Source organism: Coffea arabica, chromosome 2c (assembly GCF_036785885.1).
Source record: "Coffea arabica cultivar ET-39 chromosome 2c, Coffea Arabica ET-39 HiFi, whole genome shotgun sequence".
NCBI classification, from domain to species: Eukaryota; Viridiplantae; Streptophyta; class Magnoliopsida; order Gentianales; family Rubiaceae; genus Coffea; species Coffea arabica.
In genome coordinates this window covers 1,230,390-1,251,573 of record NC_092312.1, presented here as the reverse complement: position 1 = coordinate 1,251,573, position 21,184 = coordinate 1,230,390, and the positions used below count along the sequence as shown (strand labels likewise).

Here is a 21,184-nt window from a genome sequence, read left to right as displayed (position 1 = left end):
ATGACATGTGACTGAAAGTAAGAACAATATTGAAAAAAGTGATAAAAAAAAAGTAACTTTAGTTTTAATAAAATGTCAAGTATTAAGAAGTAATAGAAAAATAACTTTAATTATGCTAAGATGCCAAAAAAATAGATCTCATAACACTTTCATCCAAATGGAGACAAAATTTCCTACCGCCTAACTGGCAAAGCCCAATGATGGATCCTTAGACTCAACCACTAGCCTTTGGCCACCACCTAAGTGGGTGGCGGCGGGAGGCAAAGTTTGAACTCTTGTCTCCTACAAAAAAAAATGTCACGTTTAAGTGATTTGTTTCTAAAAAATTCAGGTGGGTGTGTTGTGCACTAATCTGATTCGGTAGTGGTTTAGTTTCTTTCGGATTATTCCTGGACCTCCTTAGATCCGCCCTCTCCCTCATAGTGTAGAATAGAATAGGTTTATCGTTTCCGAAAAAAAAAAAAAAAAAGGATCCTTAAACTCGCCGATGGGGAGAACCTTGTGCCTCAGCTCCTGGCCACTAGCAATACTCAAAAACTCTTGCGTGCATGAAAGGTGCACACCAATACAAACGTTGTACAGTTTCTATTTTGTAAAAACATGCATTTAGTACACCACTTGGTGGACTTGAAGCGCCTACTTTAATTAGTACCAAATTGAATTACCACAAGTTTTATAAGAAAAAACACACTCTCCATTTCACTTTGTTAGTTTCTATTTTTTTTTTCTTTCACACGATTTAAAGAAAATTAATTATTATTATTAAAAGAGTAAATTAGCTCACATTAATATTATATGACTATGACTTTTGATTTGCCAATGTGTCTTAGCTAAATTGACTATTGTTCTACTACAATTAAATAAGGTAGGTTATGTTCATCAATAACAAAATACATTAAATAAGGGAATTTTAAAAAGTTTAAAAGTTAACTATATTTTTAATTAAAAACACTATATAATTTAGAATGGATAAAAAAGAAAAATAAATCTAACAAACTTTAAAAAGAAAAAAAATTGCATCTAAAGCCCTCCAACCGCAGAACATTTATTGTGACAATTGATAGGCATGTCAATCCAATTTAAATTTCAAGGGTTCAGAAATAACTGATAGACATGTCTGGCAAATCAAGAAAATATATATATAAAAAAAAGAAAAAGGTACACAACAATATGTGGTATTTGTTTATAATCTCGGTACACATATCAGTGGTAATTTTGGATTCAAAAGTTAGAAGTTGGGAGTTTCATTGAAATTTCATCCAATAGAATGAAAGAGTTATAAATCTCCAAAATAATATATAGAAATATCACAAATAGAACCACGGCGCCTGTCAAAGGGTTGTTTCTCATTCCGGGGCTACTTTACCATATTCCAAATTCAATGATTTTAGGGATAATTTTCAACTACCTCCCCTAAAACTAAGTAGAGTGTATCAAATCTCACCCAATTCAAATGCACAAACAATTTTAAATATATACCAGGAGAGAGAAAAACACTTCATCCCACATCTGCCTTCAAGATTATCATTAGTGACTTAATTTTTGTTGAATAGTACAAACCATCTAACAACAATGAAATATGAAATTGATGGAAAAGGCAAGGTGCCTATTGCATTTTGGAAGGTAGAAGCCAATAGCTATTTGTGCACAGCTAAACCAACGATAAAGAGCAAATAATAGTTAAGTTGGTTAATCATTCGCTATTAGTTTTGCATCTAAATTGTAGTTACGTTGGTTAATCATTCGTATTACTCATTTAACTAATTATCAATGATATCATAAATAGGACCCAATAACCTGACAGGGGAGATATCTGATATTTTACAAAGTTCAGGGGAGGTGTGTGAGACTGTCAGAAACCTCTACAGTCGTCCCGGACAAGTTATCTCATGATTTTAATAAACTCCGTACAGTCGTCCCGGACAAGTTACAAGTTACAACTGTTCTAAACAATTTGTGAAGCCGTAATTCCTAGAGCCTCTCACCCCGTAATCCGTAATTGTCTTGTAGGTGCCTTTTCCATTGCGAGTAATCCGCAATTGCCTTATATGTGCCTTACCCATTCCAACATTTCTTTGACGTTATTTATCCATTGCTGTAGTATAAATATTCTGTAATATAACAGATAACCTTTTTTTTAGTACTCATTTGAAATGATATATTTTGGTCCTAACATATAAATAGTGTCAGTGATTCATAAAATGATACATAATTGAATTACTAATTCTATATCATCTCATGCTTGATTGCGTATTATACATAAAATGATACATCTTGCCTAACTGAATTAATTTTTTGTATAAGAGATGAAATAATCCCATGGAGGATTCGTTTGAGTTGTGTTTTAAAATGTACCAGGTCTTCTCAATACGCCAAATACGACATTGGAAATGAGGTGCCATCGTCATTAGTGTTTAATTAAGTTAGCCGGCAAATCCTCCCTAAACAAGTAAGGATGCATGGTATGGTCTGTTCTGATGAAAGTGATGACAAAGGCATTATCATGTTCAGCCTGAGAAGCTGGTGAGATAACCAAAGCAAAAGCAGAGCGAGAGCAGGAACTAGGATTAAACCACTGAGCTTTGTCTAAAAGGCCACCAAAGTCCATTTTTGGACTGTAAATCGACGGTTTAAACGCCATCTGTAGTGAAAAAAATCAAAAAAATTGTGTCAGAACACCCTTTTAATTTAGTCAGATTCTTATACACACTAATCCTTTATATATAGTCTCTTTAAACTCCACTTCCTCTAGATTAAAATGAATTAGATTATAAAAATGGTGTTGCTTTAAAAAAAAAAAAAAAAAAAAAACTAGGATTAGGAAGCAGCAGTCCCAAGGAGTGAATGGAGGAAAGAGGCTACACAATGGACACATCAGATGCGTCAAACCCGGGAATCGAGGTGGGCTAGGGAGGGATGCCCGGAGGTAGGGGTGGCAATTCCTGACACGACCCGAAAACACGACACGAACCTAACACGAAATTAATTGGTTTGGGTTGAGGTTTCGAGAGTTCGGGTCAGAATCGGATCGAACCCCGATGATCCCGAAAAGAAAACATGTCAATTTCGGGTCAACCCGTGGTGACCTGATATGACCTGATGTGACATGTTTATGAATTAAAACTAATTTAATAAACATAAAAATTATTTTATCTAACTAAACTAAATCATTTTTTTTCCAAAGGCATTAATTACTTAATCCTAAATGAATTTATTTAACTTGTGTGAAGTTAAAATTATTATATTTGGACAAATAATATATTATGTTATTTTTTACTTTTATGCTGTTTTAATTTATTTTATATTTGATTTGGGATAAAACACTTTTATGGTGTTTAATTTATTTTACATTTGGTTTGAAATTATTTATTTAAATTTTTATTATTTGATGATGTAATTAATTTTGTGAAAAATTGATTTTATTAGAAATTACAGTGATAAATTAATAAATTAAAATTAAGTTTCGGATCATTTCGGGTCGACCCGCCAACCCGAAATTTTCGGGTTCGTGTCAGGTACCCTGACCCGTTTCGAATTGACGGGTCGAGTTCGGGTCAGCAGATTCTTTGTTATACTTAAGCATTAACCCGACCCGCCAACCCGACCCCGACCCGATTGCCACCCCTACCCGGAGGTGATTGGAGAGGTTTCAACGTGAACCTGTAAATTGCAAACTTTGGGCTGTGATACATGTTCTGATGTGAACTGCGGGCTTTGATGCAAGGTCTGAGGCTGACACGGGAGCTGGGTTACGGGAAGGTGAAGCTAATTCACAGGTGGATTGACACTGGTGAGAGATCCACCAGACGAAATCTCAGAGCTCCTGAAGAGGAGCTAATCCCAGCTAAGGGGCGGAGGCCCCTTAATAGGACCAAAAAGAAAAGAAAAGTATAAACTAACAAGAGCAATCTTGAACAGGATATATTATATACATTATGCAAAGCACTGGAAATTAGATACAAGGTCAATGAAGCAATGCATCAACAGCAAATAAAATGTTAACAGTTCAGGAAAATGGCTATGGGAACTTCTAGCCATAAAACCTCCACGCTGCTAGTCTTGAAGATGGCGACCTGCGCAATGAAGAGATTGTTAAAGTAGAAAAGCTGTCCGAGTCATTGGTTTAGAATTTGCATGGTAAGGCCGCTCAATGATTTTTCCTTTTCATCCAACAAACTTTGGTATCTTTCTTTCGTTTCTTTGAACTTCTTCTTTACTTCTCCGAGTGTTCTCTGTTCTGCTTTGAGCTGATAATTTGTCTCTCTTAGCTCTTGCTTCTTAGCTTCAATCTCCTTTAGAACTTCCACCTTTCTTGGAGAAAAGTACCTCTGGCTATCTAGTGGAAGTACTGGAAACTTAACATCCGGTTCCCTGGGAGAGTAAAAGAAAACATTGAAGCATGCATGTTATTCTTCTTCCAAGAGTCATTAAAATTGTAGGAAAATTTCTGACAGTAATCATACAAAACTGACACCTGCTGCACCCAAAAAAGGAACAAAAAGAAAGAAGTTTATGAGTTGTTGCAGTGAATGAGCTGGGCTTTTAGGTTGTGATGTTAGCAACTATTTGAGAAAATGCTTCAGCACAAGAACATATGGATAATGTAATTTCAGCTAAATACTGAAATGCGCTTTCTGCTTATGGTCCACTAATTCAATTCTTTGCCGTAACGCTTAATAGAGAGTAACTGAATGAAATGACGAAATACTGTAAGCATACCAGTGTCCAAGGGATATAACTCCATTTCCTCGGAGTATTCCACCATCTAGTGACACTGCACCATCTTTTATACAACAGCTTGCCATGTTCATGCACTGCCTGTTTTCATAGACCTGCAGTTCACCAAACAGGCGATAAAATAATGTCTCCCGGAGACCATGACCTGAAGCAGTCCTCCAAAACCAGAAGTTCACGTCAAGTTCTATCATATTAATGGCATAACCCAAAAACCCTGGTGGAAGCTTTCCATTTGGTAAGGTAGGTTCTGGCAACGAAAGGTATCTTTGAGGACCACTAGAAAAATCCCCCGCATATGGCCTGCCAAAGAAACCGCAAACTCAAATTCTTAATAAATATGGAGTCACTTCTGTGAACGTAGAAATTCCTTTAAAAGTATTATGTCCTCATGAAAAGTCAACCATATAAAGAAACTTTTATCCATCATACACGGTAAGATAATTTGCATTTAATACTTTTTGGTGTTCAAGAAATCAGACAGATTATCAGCAGCACCTTATGTTTTCAACGCATAAGACATGGTATTGTCTGTTTATAGATATCCCAAGTTTCGTCGCAAGCTCATGAAGACCGTAGGCATTATTCACTCGTCCATCAGGGTCATGCTTCTCAAGATATGCTGCATCTGCATAGGATTTGCAGACTATAGCAAGCATTTGATGTTCACCAAGATACTGTGCAAATATCCTACATCAAATAAACAAAACAAAACTCACTCATTCTTTCTTAAATCGTACTAGCATCTAATTTCAGCTAAACACTAAAACGTGCTTTCTGATTCTGGTCCACCAAGTGGGGACTATAAAGTGAAAACACAAGGGTGTACCTGCTAAGATCATGGGTTTGAACCATTCCTAGAAGTGCAACCACGCCTAGAACTTTGTCTGCAAAATCAATTCCCTTCTCTTTATAAGTCACCGATTGGAATAATCTGCAGATAACAGCAGCTGCAGAATCACCCCTGCAAACAATCTGTTCTGCAACTAACTTTTTCCCAGCTGTGCGCTCCAAATCATGGAGGTCAAGATACGGAGAGCCTGCAAAAAAATACAATCCAAAAAGAGTGTAAAACTTTGTTTTGTATACTTGCAGAAGTCCATATAAGAGCACATCTACAGAAACACCTTCATCATATAAACTCTGTTTTCTGTTCGCTTTCAATATATATTCACTCCTCAATTTCACTATAGTTCCCTGCAGATACTCCCTACTTCGAATAGAACCAAGTTCACAGCATTAATCAAAGGCCAAAATGTTTCGACTATTTTGCAGAGACAATCCAATAACCTTACAGGTGAGCACAGTTCCATGGGCCAGTGCAGCTTCCCATTCACAATCTTTCTCATTTTCATCCACCCAAAAGCATTATTTATGATGATATTTTGCAAATTTTTAATATATAGGGCCTACTAAGAACAAAGAGGCTCCTGTTATTCTAGATAAGCAATATTGGATTGTGGTTTTGAGATTATAAGAGGACTATCATATTAGAATAATTGCAAACAATCTCATATTTGAACTTATTTAACTTGTGAATTTTAACAATTAAACAACAACAGTCATGCTAACTAGACAACATTGAGACTCCAGAAACTTTTAATGGGGACCATGGACTTCACAATACTTGTAGCATTTCTCCAACCAGTTTCGCTATAAAACCTCATTGACCTATATTTTCTTTTTAGGAATCAAATTTAGAATCAACCCAAAACAAATTTTGTGTGCAAGTCTATTCTATGACACTTATACTGCATGAACTTAACCAGACAATTGCTATAGCCTAAAATCATTGTAGATCAAGAGATGTGTTGAAACTACGAAAGATTTCCTAACTAGGACTGATGCTCAAATAAATAACATATAGGTTAAATCTGTTCTGTCAGTGCAAGAGGAACACCATTCATCCATAATTTGCATACATGCAAAATTTAAAGTAGAAAACACATAAAAAATGGTCTAAGTGAAAACCTTGCAAGTTGGACATGTCTTGCTCAATATCTGACAGCTGAAGATTGAGTGATTCTATACTCATTTCCCGTTGTTTGATGCATAAACCATACTGGCAAAGCTCATCCCAAAGCTCCTGTGGCCTCAGAGACATTAAAGCTCAGACAAAAGTAAGCTGGCCTCGTAAACAAGAAACATCTCTTCCTCTCTTTACGAGCTGGGTTTCTACTAAATGAGATTGAACAAACTAATTTTGAAGTTTAAATGGATATAATGCCTCATAACACTGTCTAGAAGGTTATATCTCATCCTTTTCCCCATTTTATAAACATGTCCTAAGTTTTAACTTTTGACAGGGATTGGTAACCACCACAGAAACAATCAGTATACCTCATGATCCTTCATTTCACATTTGACTTTGTTTCCCATGACTGAAGATGAAGCGAAGTCTGGAGGGAGCAATTTCCTTCTCTCTGCAGATTGATGGGGATCATGTCCCTCGGACTCCAATTCAGGGAGTTCCTGGGAATGCAAAATCTTAAACTTGTGAGCTTTGAGATAGAATATTTTCATATGCTCTATTCAAGTGCAGATTTACCTGTGGATGAAGATTCTCATGATGATTCATTTTGGATTCGATTAAGTTCCCCATGTCCGAAGGTTCAGATGAGTCTCGAAGAAGCAAAATTCTTTTTTCTGCCGAATGATGGCGGCTATTACACAGAGCCTCTAATTCAGAGGATTCCTGGCAAAGCAAGCTCTTTCCTTTTGAGCATGGAGTACGAACACTTGCATTCTCAGTATTTAAATGCTTCTGTTGTTCATTTGGTCTCCAACTTCCAGCCTTAGATAATGCTCTTACTTTAACTTTCTTCTCAAAAGTTAAACCTCTCCGCCCTTTCTGAGTTTTAGTAACAAGAAAATGCAGGATCAGTACTTTCTGTGCATCTATTTACGAAATTAATAAAACAAAATTAGTAAGAACGGTAAGCACATAACTTACAACACAAAATAAGAACGCATAGAGACCAGCTTTTTGAAATAAATTTGGTAGCTTATTTCCTAGTTGAAATATATAAAAGCCACGGCAAGCTTCCCATACTGAAGGCGTTACTTTCATAGAAAAAATATTAATATTTTCACTATCCACATGTACAGCTCTGAATTTTATATCCATTGTCATTTCAAGTTCATCTTGAACTATGTACTTTCGGTCCAGATTCTTGGATTTGACAGCACAACTAAAAGAGGCAGGACGAACAACTGCAACTATTTCCTCTGGAGGATCACAACCAGCACAAACTACATTATCAGGAAGTGCCTGCAACCAAAAACTAAACTCAAGCTTAAGATGTACAGATTTAGAATCAGAAAAGTTGATAAGAAAATTGTCTATGTCGATAGATCATAGGAAAATTAATGACTGATTTTCTTTTTTACTTTCCCTTTTCACTCTCCAAGAACAGTTTAAAATGCAAAAGCCCTGAAGCAAATTTGTCTTATTGCTTTCAGGCTTTTCTTTAATGAGGGACATCTTCTCTTTTGCAGGCATGCAAATTCTCGATCTGAAATATTTCTTTCTTTCTTTTTGTTTAAATAAAATTTCGGTAAAGACTGTATGATGTTCCCTTTTGCACCATCTTTATAGAAGGATTAGATACTAGGCAGTAAATATTTGCAAACTGTAAAGATCAGAGAAACTCATTACTAGAGTTGAATTCAGTGGAGACTTAAGGATAGAAAGACTAAACTATAGGCCAAAGGTAAAAGCACGACAGAAAATGGGAGGTGAAAAAAGTTAAAATAGGCAGAGATTAATTGGCTTGTACAAGTGGCCAATGTGTAAAGAACTGATTTGAAACCAGTGTGCTATGAACCGCACTAACCAGCACTTCCATTTTACGAATTTATGGTCAGAATGGAACCATCTGGAATGTAATGGGTAATAAAAATCTCAAATGGAAGAAATTTGCAAAATGATCCAAAAACAAGAGCATGCCAAAAAAGAATTCATTTCAGCTTCAGCTGATGTCTCTGCCAAAATTGCTCTTGTTAACAGATTCTACTTGGTTATCCTACTACACTGAATAAAACAAGAATTTATTTCCCATAACAGAAGGTGGTTACCAACAAGCTGCTTTTTATGTAAAATTAAGTACTTGTAATAGCAACAATGAGTTTACAGGTTAGGGGTATAAAACTCCAACTTACAGAACTCAATGGCTAGCACCCAAAAAGAGAAAGGAAATAATCAGCAAATCCAAAATTTCTGAACTTCAGAGTCCCTGTTCGTAGTCAATTTCTCAACACATTTAACATGAGGGCCACACGGAAGCACATACTGAAGAAAAATTTGAGTGCGAAAGCTACAAGTTCTACAGAAAAAACAGAAAACTCTTGTTTCGAGACAACCTAAAAATTGACTGATTTTCTTTTACTTTTTTGAACATGAGCAACGCTGAGCTGGCTTATTTTGAATCCTTGAAGTTTTAGAAAGTATGAACCTTGAAGTTGAGCAAAAGGAGAGGGTGAACGTGCAGCCTTATTCTCCTAGACAATGGTAAGGTCATGGAAGGTAAGGTTCCTCATAAGGTAGCATCCAAGTAGGAGATGGGACCAAGGCATCTACCTTGTAGAACAAGATACTGGCAGATGAGTCACGGTTTCCTATATCCAATTGCATTTTCATAAACTGATACAATTCAAGAAATTAAACATGACATAAGATTTAAAGGATCACGGGCATCCTTTGCACCCTTCCAACGCTTGATAGAGCTTTGGTGAGGATACAGATATTGAAACCAACAAGGATAGGATCTGGTCCTCTACCGTACATGACCCGTGCTTACCCCTGTAGGATCTGGTCCTTTACCATACATGACCCATGCTTAACCCTATCTATCTATGATATACTAAGGCATGTCCAACTTGAAGATGTTAAAAGATCTACCAGAACTCTGAATTTTTTTTTGCTGTATCATACACAAAATAACAAAATAATAGACCCAAAGGCAATAAGTTTGAAAATTAATAATGTAAATGCCATAAAACTAACCCCTCCGATTCCCAATTCTTGACAATCTTTAGCACTCAATAGACTGATAGAGGATGGCACTTTCAGACTATGCTTCTGAAGTTGGTTTTCCCACTCAGCATCATCAATGGTTACACACTGCATTACATAAGAAATTGAGTAGCATTTCATGATGCTGGAATAGCAACCAATTTTGTTAAAAGAGAAAAAAGAATAGTACATTAAACTATCAGAGAAAGCCACTTACCTTTCCAGAATCAATCACATTAACTGGCAAAGAGATAGAGCCGCCAATTTTTATGCTTGAATTTTCATTATCAAAAACAAGTCTGCAACCACTTTCATCTGGAATACTGATTGGCCTGTAGGTATGAAAATTTAATCACAGAAGATATTTTTAGATACTTTTGAAAGAGACAAAGAAACTTGGATTGGCAAAAGAATGACAGGCTTGTCTTACCTGCAAATAAGTCGAGCTTCACCTATTTTGGATGCAGAAGGAAAGAAGATTTGTGACGTCAGTGGAGTTTCATACAGATGACAAAAATAAAAGAACACTCAGGTGTTATACAATTGAGGAGATACTACCAAATTCTTATCCGAATATAGCAGGAAAAGTTTTACAATGTTTAAGACTACATGATCAAATTATTCTAATTAGCCATAACAATCCATTAGAACTGCAGATCTGGAACTAAGAGTATTGCACGCACAAAACTACTTTTAAAAGAACGCTTACCTCCTGCATCCCCCTCCCATCCTTCAAGGATAACAAACTCTAATGTAGCATAGGAATTGGTTTTATGGTGACCAACATATGCTCCCTTGAGAATTTTTATCTTCTGTCCAGATTTCCAAATTGCTCCTTTCCTCCGAAAAACTTTGTGAACCCTTATAACTGAATGTTAAAGTATTATCAAGTAAAACTGATGTACACAAACTAACGAAATAATAAATTACTGAAGTATCACTAATTTACAATAGGTGGCAACGCTAAATGGAATTTTGAGTCTGCTGAACTGATTATAATTCCAGGATTACCCTTAGAAGAGATGCCAAGTTCTTGCTTATCGGAAGGATTAACCACAAAAGTTGGTTCATCATTGCCGCTAACGATTTCCTCATCGTATTTCTTATGCATACTAATAATCCAGTCTTCATATAGCTTCTCCAGTTTTGCAAGATTCAGCTCTTTTCCATCTTTATTAATTTCAATATGTACATCTACAAGATAAACAGTATTTGAATATCAAAATCTTAGTTATACTAATCGATAAATTCCAGTATTGATCCCAAGAGCCAAACAGTCCTACCTTTCTCTTTCTCAAGGTGCTTTTTCCCAAAACTTTTTAACGCAATGGTATACGGATTTTGATGAGCTAAATCCGTCTGAAAAACAGTTTATTTGGCCAATTCCATTAGAACAAGAAAAAGCATGTATGAACAAGCTGTTGCAGGCTTTTCCTCTAATATTGGAACCGCAACATTAAAAAAAGTATCAAGAATACATCATTTCACAACAAAGGGAGTCATAAGAAGCAAAAAAGTGAAAATACATGGATTTTATTTACCATGTATCTCATAAAATCTCTTATTTTTTTGTATGATCGCTCCACTGTTAAAAAAAGTCAGAAAGTTCAGGATATTGTAACAGTATAAGAGCACCAACATAACATCCTAGAGCCAAGGAGGCCTTAATTTAGTGGCTAAGGTTCAACCCTCAGGAATTAGAGGTCCTGGGCTCAATTCCCCCTTCCCCTTCGTAAATCTCACCCTCCCTTGCTTGAAAAAAATAATAAAAAAAGAACAACCACAACACCCTAGAGCAAGTTTACATCAATCGGCGTGCATAACACAAAATTACAAACAAATGGCCATGCCTAAAGATGGAAGTGGATACAGCTTCAGTATACTCAAGTTGTTTACATATAAAGTAAACTTTAGAGAAGAGAAGCAATTTGCACCTTGGAAGGTGTTGGCTTGAAACCAGCATCAGTATCTACAACAATACCAACACAATGAGAATGGTAAAATCAAGACTCGAATGTCTTAGCAAAAGGAAACCAGACATATCACGTGAAAAAAAAAGCATGATAAAGACATTGTTAAAGCACAAAGATATGTTTTCTAAAACATGTGACACTCAGTTTTAAGAAAGCTCAACGCTACCTATAAAGCATTTCACACGATAGCAGCATCTCTTCAAGATCTGTCCGTGCTCTCCCTTTTTATGCTTAGGCTCCATAAATGGAAGCAATACCTAACCCAAAACAAATTCCTTGAAATTTGGTCAAGCTGTTCCAGGCCAAACACATAAGAATAGCAGGATAAACCCAATCTGTGAGTATACATCAAAGACAAGAAAAGCAGTTTATCACCTTCTACATTATGTGTCATCTATTCTGCCACCACCCAATATGTAAGACAGGGATTACATTGAACAGATAAAAGGATCATGAGAGCAGTAAGAACAGTAAATGCAAATAGCAACCAGTGATTGACTCATCCTGAACTAAGAAAAGATGTGTAATAATTTTTCACAAAAAATTGATACAACTTACCCAACGTGCATCTGGAAGCAGTCGACCCAGTCGTCGAACAGAAACCCGACTGAAAGTCTTGAAGTCTTCTGTATTACCACAACCATCCCGTTTCAGTTCCTCCAATATTTTGTCTATGCTCTCTTTACCCTATGGTCAACATATAGGAGTACGCATTAAGTTATTAATTACTAAATTTACTATTTGAAAGAGACTAAGTTCGCCAATTGCATCCCTTGTTAGTTCAGTCGATCACATATTTGCTTGGTAGATGAAATATTAAAAAAAAACCTGAGTGATAGGAAAATAGACACATTTAAGGCGTGCATTTGCTTCCCGAGGTGCAGTGTATCCTGAAAATATTATGTTATGCAGTAAGTGCTCAACTCAAGCATACGATATAACAACCAAAAGCACATTATTGTCTAAAAACAGGACAAAGAGAAAATGACCCGTTTAAGACTTAAAATTAGGTTCTCACCTGGGTTTGAAGATGATGTAGCTTGACTAGCATCCTTGGTCAAATGCAATTGCAAAGTAAAATTAGGCCCATTACAAGAGTTTACATTCGTCACAGCTACCTCGCCACCTAATATTTCCGCCAAACCAATGCCATTAACCTGGAAATAATGTCAAATTCATATTTATTATGTTCAGCAAATTCAGATGATACAACATGGAGACAAGTTTGAATAAACACCAGTTTCTTTTATTGTGCATCTCCATGTAAATTAGCTACTTTAGATGTCAAGTGGCAATCAAAAGTTGAGGGGGGTTTGAGGAATCATGGAATCATTTATTGGGAGAACAAGAACCAGGTAGAGATATTGCAAGAATTTGCATCATCCATTCTCTTTGAATTCGTGCCAAAAAAAGTTTCACTGCAGGAGAATGTGACCAGAAAAATCAATTGCATAAAGGACCAACTAGTACAAATTTCTGCAGGAAAAGCCTGCCAACCAGCGTGTACGGGGAAAGCAAGCTGTTATTCAGTGAAGAGAAACATTATACCATGCTCAACTGGTATAAACTTCCAAAGATACATATATTGTGTTGAGAACAAGTTTTTTTTTATAAATCCTTAGATGATAAAATCATTTAACAGTTCGAACCTGAAACTCAATAGGCATTTTGTACTTCCGAAGAAACATATACTTTATTCAAAACAAGTTTTTATATATCCTTAGATGATAAAATCGTTTAACAGTTCAAACCTGAAACTCAATAGGCATTTGGGTTTTGCCTGTCCTGGATAATTCATCACACTGCCACAATGTAAGAAGAAAACATGAACATACAAGAGATACACATACAATGAAATCAAATTTACGGGAAGTAACTCAGCAAACAATATATAAGCGGCATCATCACTGTTACATGAACATACAAGAGATACACATATAATGAAATCAAATTTACAGGAAGTAACTCAGTGGCATCACTACTGTTGTTCAATTTTTCTACATGAATTACTAAGTTTGTCTGGTTTCCTATTTTGTTCACAGACATACACCAAAGTTTATCTGGTCCTGCCTATGTAGGTCCAAATAATCTTATGTAAGAAATCAAATATGATAACATCAAGTTGTTAAAAATTAACTTATGAAAAGACATCCATAAGAAGGTTTTTTGCCATAAATTTCAATTTTTTGTACTCAGGCAGTTTGTGTTCACAGGAGAAAAGTTTTGATTCATCAAAAGCACTGTTATGTTAACACTCTGCTTGTACAGGCCAAAAGCGAATCCAAACTCCTCAATTATTGCACAAGTCTACTGACAGATGCACTAATAATCTATAATTGTGTAGAAGGAATTTGGTTCCACGTGTGAAGCATCACCGAGCTAACTCCTGCCAAAACATAACATAAGCTTACATTTATGTTTCTCATTCTATAATCTCTAGCCTACAATAAGAAATTGATTGTTAAAGCAAAAAAAAAAGTTCCATGATGTATTGCTTGCATCGGAGTCTTCTGCAGATGATAAAACAAGGAACCAGCTAGTCCTGTTTCAATTGGTTAGTATGATACTAAATATGAGAGCCTGGTGTTAAACAAGAGTACCTGAATGTACGGGAAATAGATGTCCTTCAGTCGGCACATAAGTTGTTTCATCTTCATACTTCTCTGTTCAGTATTGAAGATCTCAACCTGCCAAAATATTAGGCTACAATTGATAAAATCTGATTGTATACATGTAGAAAGAAGGTCCAAAACATTCTTTCTACATGACTACTACAGTTCTTATGTGCACCAACAGTGACATGAGAGCAAGCAAGCCTTAACCAAAGAGTGACTTAAACTGCATAGACAATGCTCAGACAGAAGAAAAAGTTGTAAAATCAGACTTGATCACGTGCAAAGAAAAACTAATATAATTCTTATGTGTTTAGTGACAAAGTAGTACAAACCAAATGAGATTTCAAGGATGAGCCTTTAAATCTAACAATTTCAACTAGGCATAAATTGTGTGGCTGGAGAAAAGAAAAATTGCAAACAGAAGAAAAAAATATGCTGACAAGTATGTCTAGAGAATATATAAATCATGAGAAATTGTATCCTAGCTCTTCATTCTTCGGCTGCACTGAAAGCTACCTAAGTATCAATCCAATCAACACAATCATGATAACTGGATGCATCTGTTCTGCATCTAGTATGGCGATAAGAGAATAGTTACCTTTGTGAAACTTCCATGGGAAGCTTTCTCTAATTCATCTTTGTCAGCGTCTCTAAGACCACCATTTGTCTATTGCAGAAAAGGAAGAAAATCAGATAGAAACTTCAGAAAGGATTAAGCAAGGGAATAAAGCACCGTTACAAGAAGCCACACTGAAAAGAGAACTCTACCCTCCAAGTCTGTCCTGAGCTAGAGCTGAGCAAAGATTCTCTTTCTAGATGTAACATATAAACTTTCTTCGATTGCTTTGTCTTGGAGGAAATTAAAGCACGCCTATGAGTAGGAAGGCAGATGGGGCAACTTTAATATCCAACATTCAAAAATTCTCTTGGCACTGTAAACTTAAACAAGAACTTCCAAGTAGTTGTACCTTCCCAAGTGCATAGTTGCAAATGGTCCTCCATAACCATACATACCGAAGAGAGGCTGCAGTTAGCAAAATAGATCCAAAACAATAATTGGATAAAAGATATGCTCACAGCTTTTTGTGAAATGACTCTGTATATGAAAATGAAGCTTTTACAATTCATTTGCAGATCTAATCACATATTTAGGAGCCATTTTAGTTTGAAAGGCAATCCACAGATGACCAAGCAGACGCTACTTCCTTCTTTTCAGAATTCTAGGATTAATATCCTGTAGGCACAATGTTCAGGATCCTGAATTTACCCCTGGTTCACCTTATGGCTCCCAAAAAAAACTTTACCCAATGTGGATTAGACCCATCATCTTCATTCTCATTTTTTCCCTAGACTATGTGGTGCCTTAAAGGAAACTAGATCCGTAAAGTCCATTAACTGTCACAGTACAATGCTGTGATTTGTAGAACTTGAACATATATATAGCCTGATCCAATAATGAGAAGATTTTGTACCAAAGCTAGCCACTAAGAATTATTGAGATTATTGAGATTACAAGACATCTGCTGAAACACCACACAATTCAAGTAATTTGCTTCAGTTTTTTGATAGAAAAGTCTAAAAAGAAATTGTTACCGCTAGATATGGAGGTTTGCTTTCTATGCCCTGTTCTCTCGCTAATCTATGCAAAGATGCCCCAATCTTTCCCCTGACATTACAATTAATAGAATCAAAATTTAAGGAACCAAGCATTCAGCAAAATGCACAAGTAAAAGTAGAGTTACAACTGAACGAGAAACGGACCACAAACTTCATGCATTGTAGATCAAGTAACAACAAGAACTTGTCAGCAGTGATCTTCATAAAGTATGTCTCTTGGAAAAAGGAATCAGATCGACACCGGCATGCAGACTAATCATTAAATTTCATGATTTCACTTATCTCCCACTACGGATCCTATTCCATCTCCTCCTCCCTCCTTCCTACAACTAAGAAAGTCATTGGAATTAATTTCACACTTCAAACAAGATCTATTTAAGTCTTGACACAATAGAGCGACCTCTAAATGTTTTAATGGACCTCTCATATTTTCATTGCCTGCAGGTCCGTCAGTATAAACAGGCATATTGGACCTCCATTATGTATAAATGGTACGAACATTCCTAAGAGTTACTATTAGGATGCGTCCTGCAATTATGCTTGCTTTATTTATTTCTAAGGGGACTGTAATTAACTAGTTAAAACCGGATAACAAGAAAATAGTAGAGACTAGTGTCAAACTCATACGCCATTGTGTATTTAACTCAAGTAACTATATAACCACACCATTTATGCTTATGCTCAGCAGAATATCACCATATATAACTGCAACTACTTACCACTTTGCTATGGAATTTTCATCACTTCCGTCCATCCCAGGGCCTGTATCAAAATTTTCAATTTTATCTTGTGCCAATTCCACCCTGGAAGCAAAGCAAAGCAAACCAATATTGTTAGTTTTGATATTTTCAATTTTTAACTTGATAGAGTCTAGAAGCACTCGGGGTGACAGGGAATCACAAAAAATAAACTGCAGCCACAGAATTTGATTCCGCAAAAAGTCGTTTAGAAAAGAAGAGATCTGATCAAGGGCAGAAAACAACAATGACACATGCATCAAAATGAATGTACATGCAGAATCTAACCAACAAATTCTTCATCATAAATATCACCAAAGTAGCGAGTACATAGCCTTCAGTAAAACCGACTCTTAAGAATTCTCATCAATGTAACAAACTGGAAAAGGTAAAATCCAATTAAACATACGAGTAATTCCTTATTTGGAAGACATTTGGAGTCAATAAATGATTTGAGCAAGAAATTCCTAGAGGTTCATAGAAAATATTCATACACACACAAGCACAGTACCAGGACCAGATAAAAAATGCCTAATATGTCTTATAAACTTCTATTGTAACAACAGCAGCATCAATAGATTCTATACGCCTCTTACATGTGTACTGGGACACGTGCTCAAGATATGATTGACTGCATTAATAAAAGCATCAAGAAAAGCCAGTAACTTACTTAATCCCTTGAATGAACTTCATCAGGGAGATTATGAGAGGCTCTTAACCTAATTACAAAAATACAATATGAACTAGCTAGCAATGGAGAATGAAATTTGAAACGCCATAGTTGAGGCCAATATTGTTCTGTCTTTTTGAGTTGCAACATGCATGTAAACAAAATAGACAGCTATTATTTACAGTTTACACCACTATAGCTGGAAAGTGGCATAGAAACAAACCAATGACACCACTGTATACGGTACCTAATTAACCTCCTCTCATTTCTGCCGTTAGACCACACTGCCTGCAAGGAATTATCCTGCAAAACAGACAAAAATAGCATTTAGGCGGCCAAATGAGCCCATGGTGAACAGAGAAGTAGAAAGCTGCATGCTTACTATCAAGTCTGCAAGGGCAGTTTCGAAGGTGTAATGCTCAGGCAGTTCCCTCAGTAGATCTGTATCTGGTGTTAGATCCCACATGTTCTACAAGCTCAAATAGGTGATACATAATTAACAGATTTAACAACAAACCCAAAGCTTACACGAGAAAATAACAATTAATGCAAAAAAGGTTGACTAGAAGCAAACCTCGTATTTTCCTATTTCTGCCGAACCATCCTTTACCAAAAGGAAGACAAAAATGAAAATGAAAAAAATCAGTCAACCTTGACAACGCGACCGAGAGTTAACATGATAAGAGAGACAAACTCACTTGAAGAAGCAAAATGTTGGGATTTTTACTATTACACCTAAAGTTGTTCAAAACCAGTTTCTTGCTAATCGGGTTGGCATTAGCATCAAATAAATGAAAATGTTGACTCGACCAGTTTATACTGCTTCTTGGCTTAGAAGCCTCTGTCTGTCTCACAACACTCAAGTACTCGCGCTTCACCGTATGAACAAACTCCTCCAGAGTCATTTCAGCACCAGGTCGGCGGAGGTTCAGGTCCACACTGGTGCCATTAGGCAAAAGAACCCGAAATTTGAAAACCTTTTCTGCACTTAATTGATCACCTTCTGCAGGAAAGAACCTCTTTATTGATCTGCCCTGGCTGGAATCTTTATCAATAGGCCTCTTGTTCGGCCTACTCTGAGGCGTTCTGGAATCCATCTACTGTTAAGTTAGCTATTCCTAGGAAAAAAGAAAATGGTTAAAATGTTAACTTACTCTCAACTTCAATTGTCGTGCAAGTTTCCAAGGATAAAGAAATCAGATAAACAAGAAAGTTAGTTGTCATACATATTTATCAAGTCATGCAGCCAAAAAAAAAAAAAAAAAGATTTCTTTCCATTTTATATTTTTCCCCCACGAAAGAAAGAAGGAAAATTCTGGAATCAAGGAAGCCTACCAAAACCTTTAACACGATATATTGATACCGTAACAGAAGCAATTCCTGATAGGAAAGAAAAAGAACGGCAGAGTTGAACGGACAAGCGCGGAAGAAATTGGAAATCCAGCAAGAAGTTACTGTTTTCTTTTAAGACCAAAACTTGAGAGAAGTAGTAGCACTTACTAGCAGTCGCAGAGCTGAATTTTTGAAAAAGAGACGGTAAAATCTTTTAGTAGACCAAAACTTCACGAACGATAAAACCACAACTAGATGATTTTGCGTCGGTCTGACTGGGTATGGGGAGCAAGTGTGCGAGGAGACTGGAGAGTAGTTCAATAATCACCAATACTGTGTACCACTGAATGATCAACGGCGCAGATACCAACAAAATTCTCAGAAGCGGCAAGTACTAAGATAAAAAATTAGCAAAGGAGGAGAAATGCAGCCAGCCGGGCTGAGAACAGAAGTGGTGCAGAGGGAGGTGAGAAAGCTGAAGAAAAAACAAGGAGGACAAGCAGGTGCGGGGTTTCAAGGTCTCTTTCCTAGTAAGAGTAGAGTAGAGTAGGGGGATGATGATATGATCAGATGGAAGGGTGGGAGAGTGGAAGTGGAAGCGGAAGCGACGGGGACAACTTTTACTTATAGTGCAAAGTGCATGAGCCAATTTATGTACTCCGTCATCCCTAACACGGTTGTAAAAATCCGGCGGCTGGATGCTCCTCCGTACTCCCTCTCCTGCTTCAAATTAAATCGATCCTACGTTAATTTTTTTGTTTGTTAAGAAAAAAAAAATAAAAACATCAAATTGAATTGATTGGTTCGCAATTCTTGCAGCACGTACGTACCTACGTTTGCTCATAAGATCGTCAACGGCAAATATGTCCGATCGATGTAAATTGGTCAAATTGGTTGGACCATTTTGTCATTCCAAATTTGTTTACTTATTTTGATTCCGATCCTTGCGAAGTTTTTTTGTGCTTTACCATTCACCAATGGGTGGCTTCCTTTTGTATTGTAATTTGTACCTCCCGAAGGGAAGGAGGGAAAAAAGAAAAAAAAAAAGGGGATGGGGAGTGTGGCTTGGCTTCCCTTCCTTGCTCCTTGCGGAGCAAGGAAGTGCTCCCGCCAATTCCAAAACAATAATTGCTGGCTGGTGGGACCACGACCACTTCCTCGTACGTACTCTCGCTCCAAATTTTTTCAAGCTTCCGCCCAATCGATCAGGGGACTTGTTTTACATATGTTATGTTCGATCCATTGCCCATATTTGATCTAGCGCATCCGAACCCTACGTGTGGAAAACTTTTTCGCCCTCCACTGAAAAGGCCTGCTGGTGATTTCAAATCAAAACACTCGTGAGACCCACGGGATGCCCAGAAAGTTTACGGGCCTGCTTTGTCTACCTCATGCCACAGTGACGACCACAGTGCTCAGATCTGGGCTTGTACCTTCCTAAGCGGGGGCTAACCGCGCAATTGCATTAATTTGTTGGGCCGATTCTTTAAGCTGTGAAGTACCCGAATTCAAGAAAGGCAGCTCAACATGGGAGAACTTTCAGAAGAAGCCCCTCTTTGGGTGCAATTCTCGACCTGAAAAATAAATAGGGTACTTCCTTCCCTTATTTTTAACATTTTGTAACATTACTGTACATATAATTAGTGAGGGATGAAAAAATTTATTTTATAAAATATAAAAAATGAAAAGATTATTTTGTATAATATGAGCGATGCAAAAATTCATTTTGTAAAATGTAATTGATTATAAATTGGTTCATGTGAAATGTGATTTGACAAATTTGTCCATAAAAAAAGTGATCACCTGCAAGGCACGTGGTGGATTCTCGCAAAACAGTAACCAGAAATCTATATAGAGATCAAATTTGACTAATGTAAATTTGTAAGGAACGTAAAATTACACTTTTAAAGGTGAGGAGCAAAACAATAATCACTTTCCAAAATGTGAGGGACTTTTTAAACGATTTTTCCTTTTTTATTATGATGAATGGTTTTTACTTTTTGGTGTACTGAATTTTTAGTTTAGCAAAAGTTCATTTTCATATATTTTTAAAATTTGTTTAGATGCATGTATTTTAGTTTCACGAGCATTTGACTAGTTTAAATAGCAAGTAAAAAATACACGAGGATTAATGCCAAAAATGCAACCCAGCAAATTTGATAATGAAAATTAAACTTGTAGGTTTACCCATTAAGATTTGGTAGAACATTTATCTAAACGGGTAAAGATTTGGAATCGTCATCCTTGCTTTTAAATAGAGTTTATTTTGATTTCCTTTAAATCACTTACACTTTTGTTTGTATCGTTTATTTGCAATTATTTAAGTTAGAGATTAATTTCCCTAAGAACCCTTCTGGTTGTTCATAAGGATTAGTTAGTAAGGTTGGTATTTTTCATTCTGGTCTTCAACAAGTCTTCGTTAATAGGTAAAACATAGTCCAAATAAGGTACTGATGCCCTAATAAGGTGCGAAAGAGAGTCTTATGTCTCAC

The 21,184-nt window shown here is 36.4% G+C and overlaps 1 protein-coding gene across 2 annotated transcripts; it reads right to left on the bottom strand.

The window, feature by feature from the left end:
* Window positions 1–3,906: 3,906 nt before the first annotated feature.
* LOC113728265 (structural maintenance of chromosomes flexible hinge domain-containing protein GMI1-like) lies at window positions 3,907–19,440 on the bottom strand. 2 transcript variants are annotated; one of them, XM_072073290.1, is made up of 31 exons: window positions 18,861–19,440; window positions 18,059–18,478; window positions 17,935–17,964; window positions 17,743–17,829; window positions 17,608–17,663; window positions 16,673–16,756; window positions 15,930–16,002; window positions 15,305–15,360; window positions 15,105–15,207; window positions 14,935–15,003; window positions 14,322–14,408; window positions 13,473–13,523; window positions 12,740–12,878; window positions 12,550–12,611; window positions 12,280–12,408; window positions 11,888–11,978; window positions 11,683–11,717; window positions 11,032–11,107; window positions 10,760–10,942; window positions 10,458–10,616; window positions 10,179–10,200; window positions 9,966–10,080; window positions 9,740–9,856; window positions 7,688–8,005; window positions 7,283–7,585; window positions 7,075–7,206; window positions 6,706–6,820; window positions 5,564–5,774; window positions 5,233–5,424; window positions 4,720–5,037; window positions 3,907–4,371 (listed from the first exon to the last, which is right to left on the bottom strand). In XM_072073290.1, the coding sequence occupies exons 2-31, from the start codon at window positions 18,455–18,457 to the stop codon at window positions 4,116–4,118; spliced, it is 4,068 nt and encodes a 1,355-aa protein (XP_071929391.1). In that variant the 5' UTR covers window positions 18,458–18,478; window positions 18,861–19,440; the 3' UTR covers window positions 3,907–4,115. The 2 variants fall into 2 exon arrangements, with proteins under 2 accessions (XP_071929391.1, XP_071929392.1); XM_072073291.1 differs by lacking the exon at window positions 7,688–8,005.
* Window positions 19,441–21,184: the final 1,744 nt, after the last annotated feature.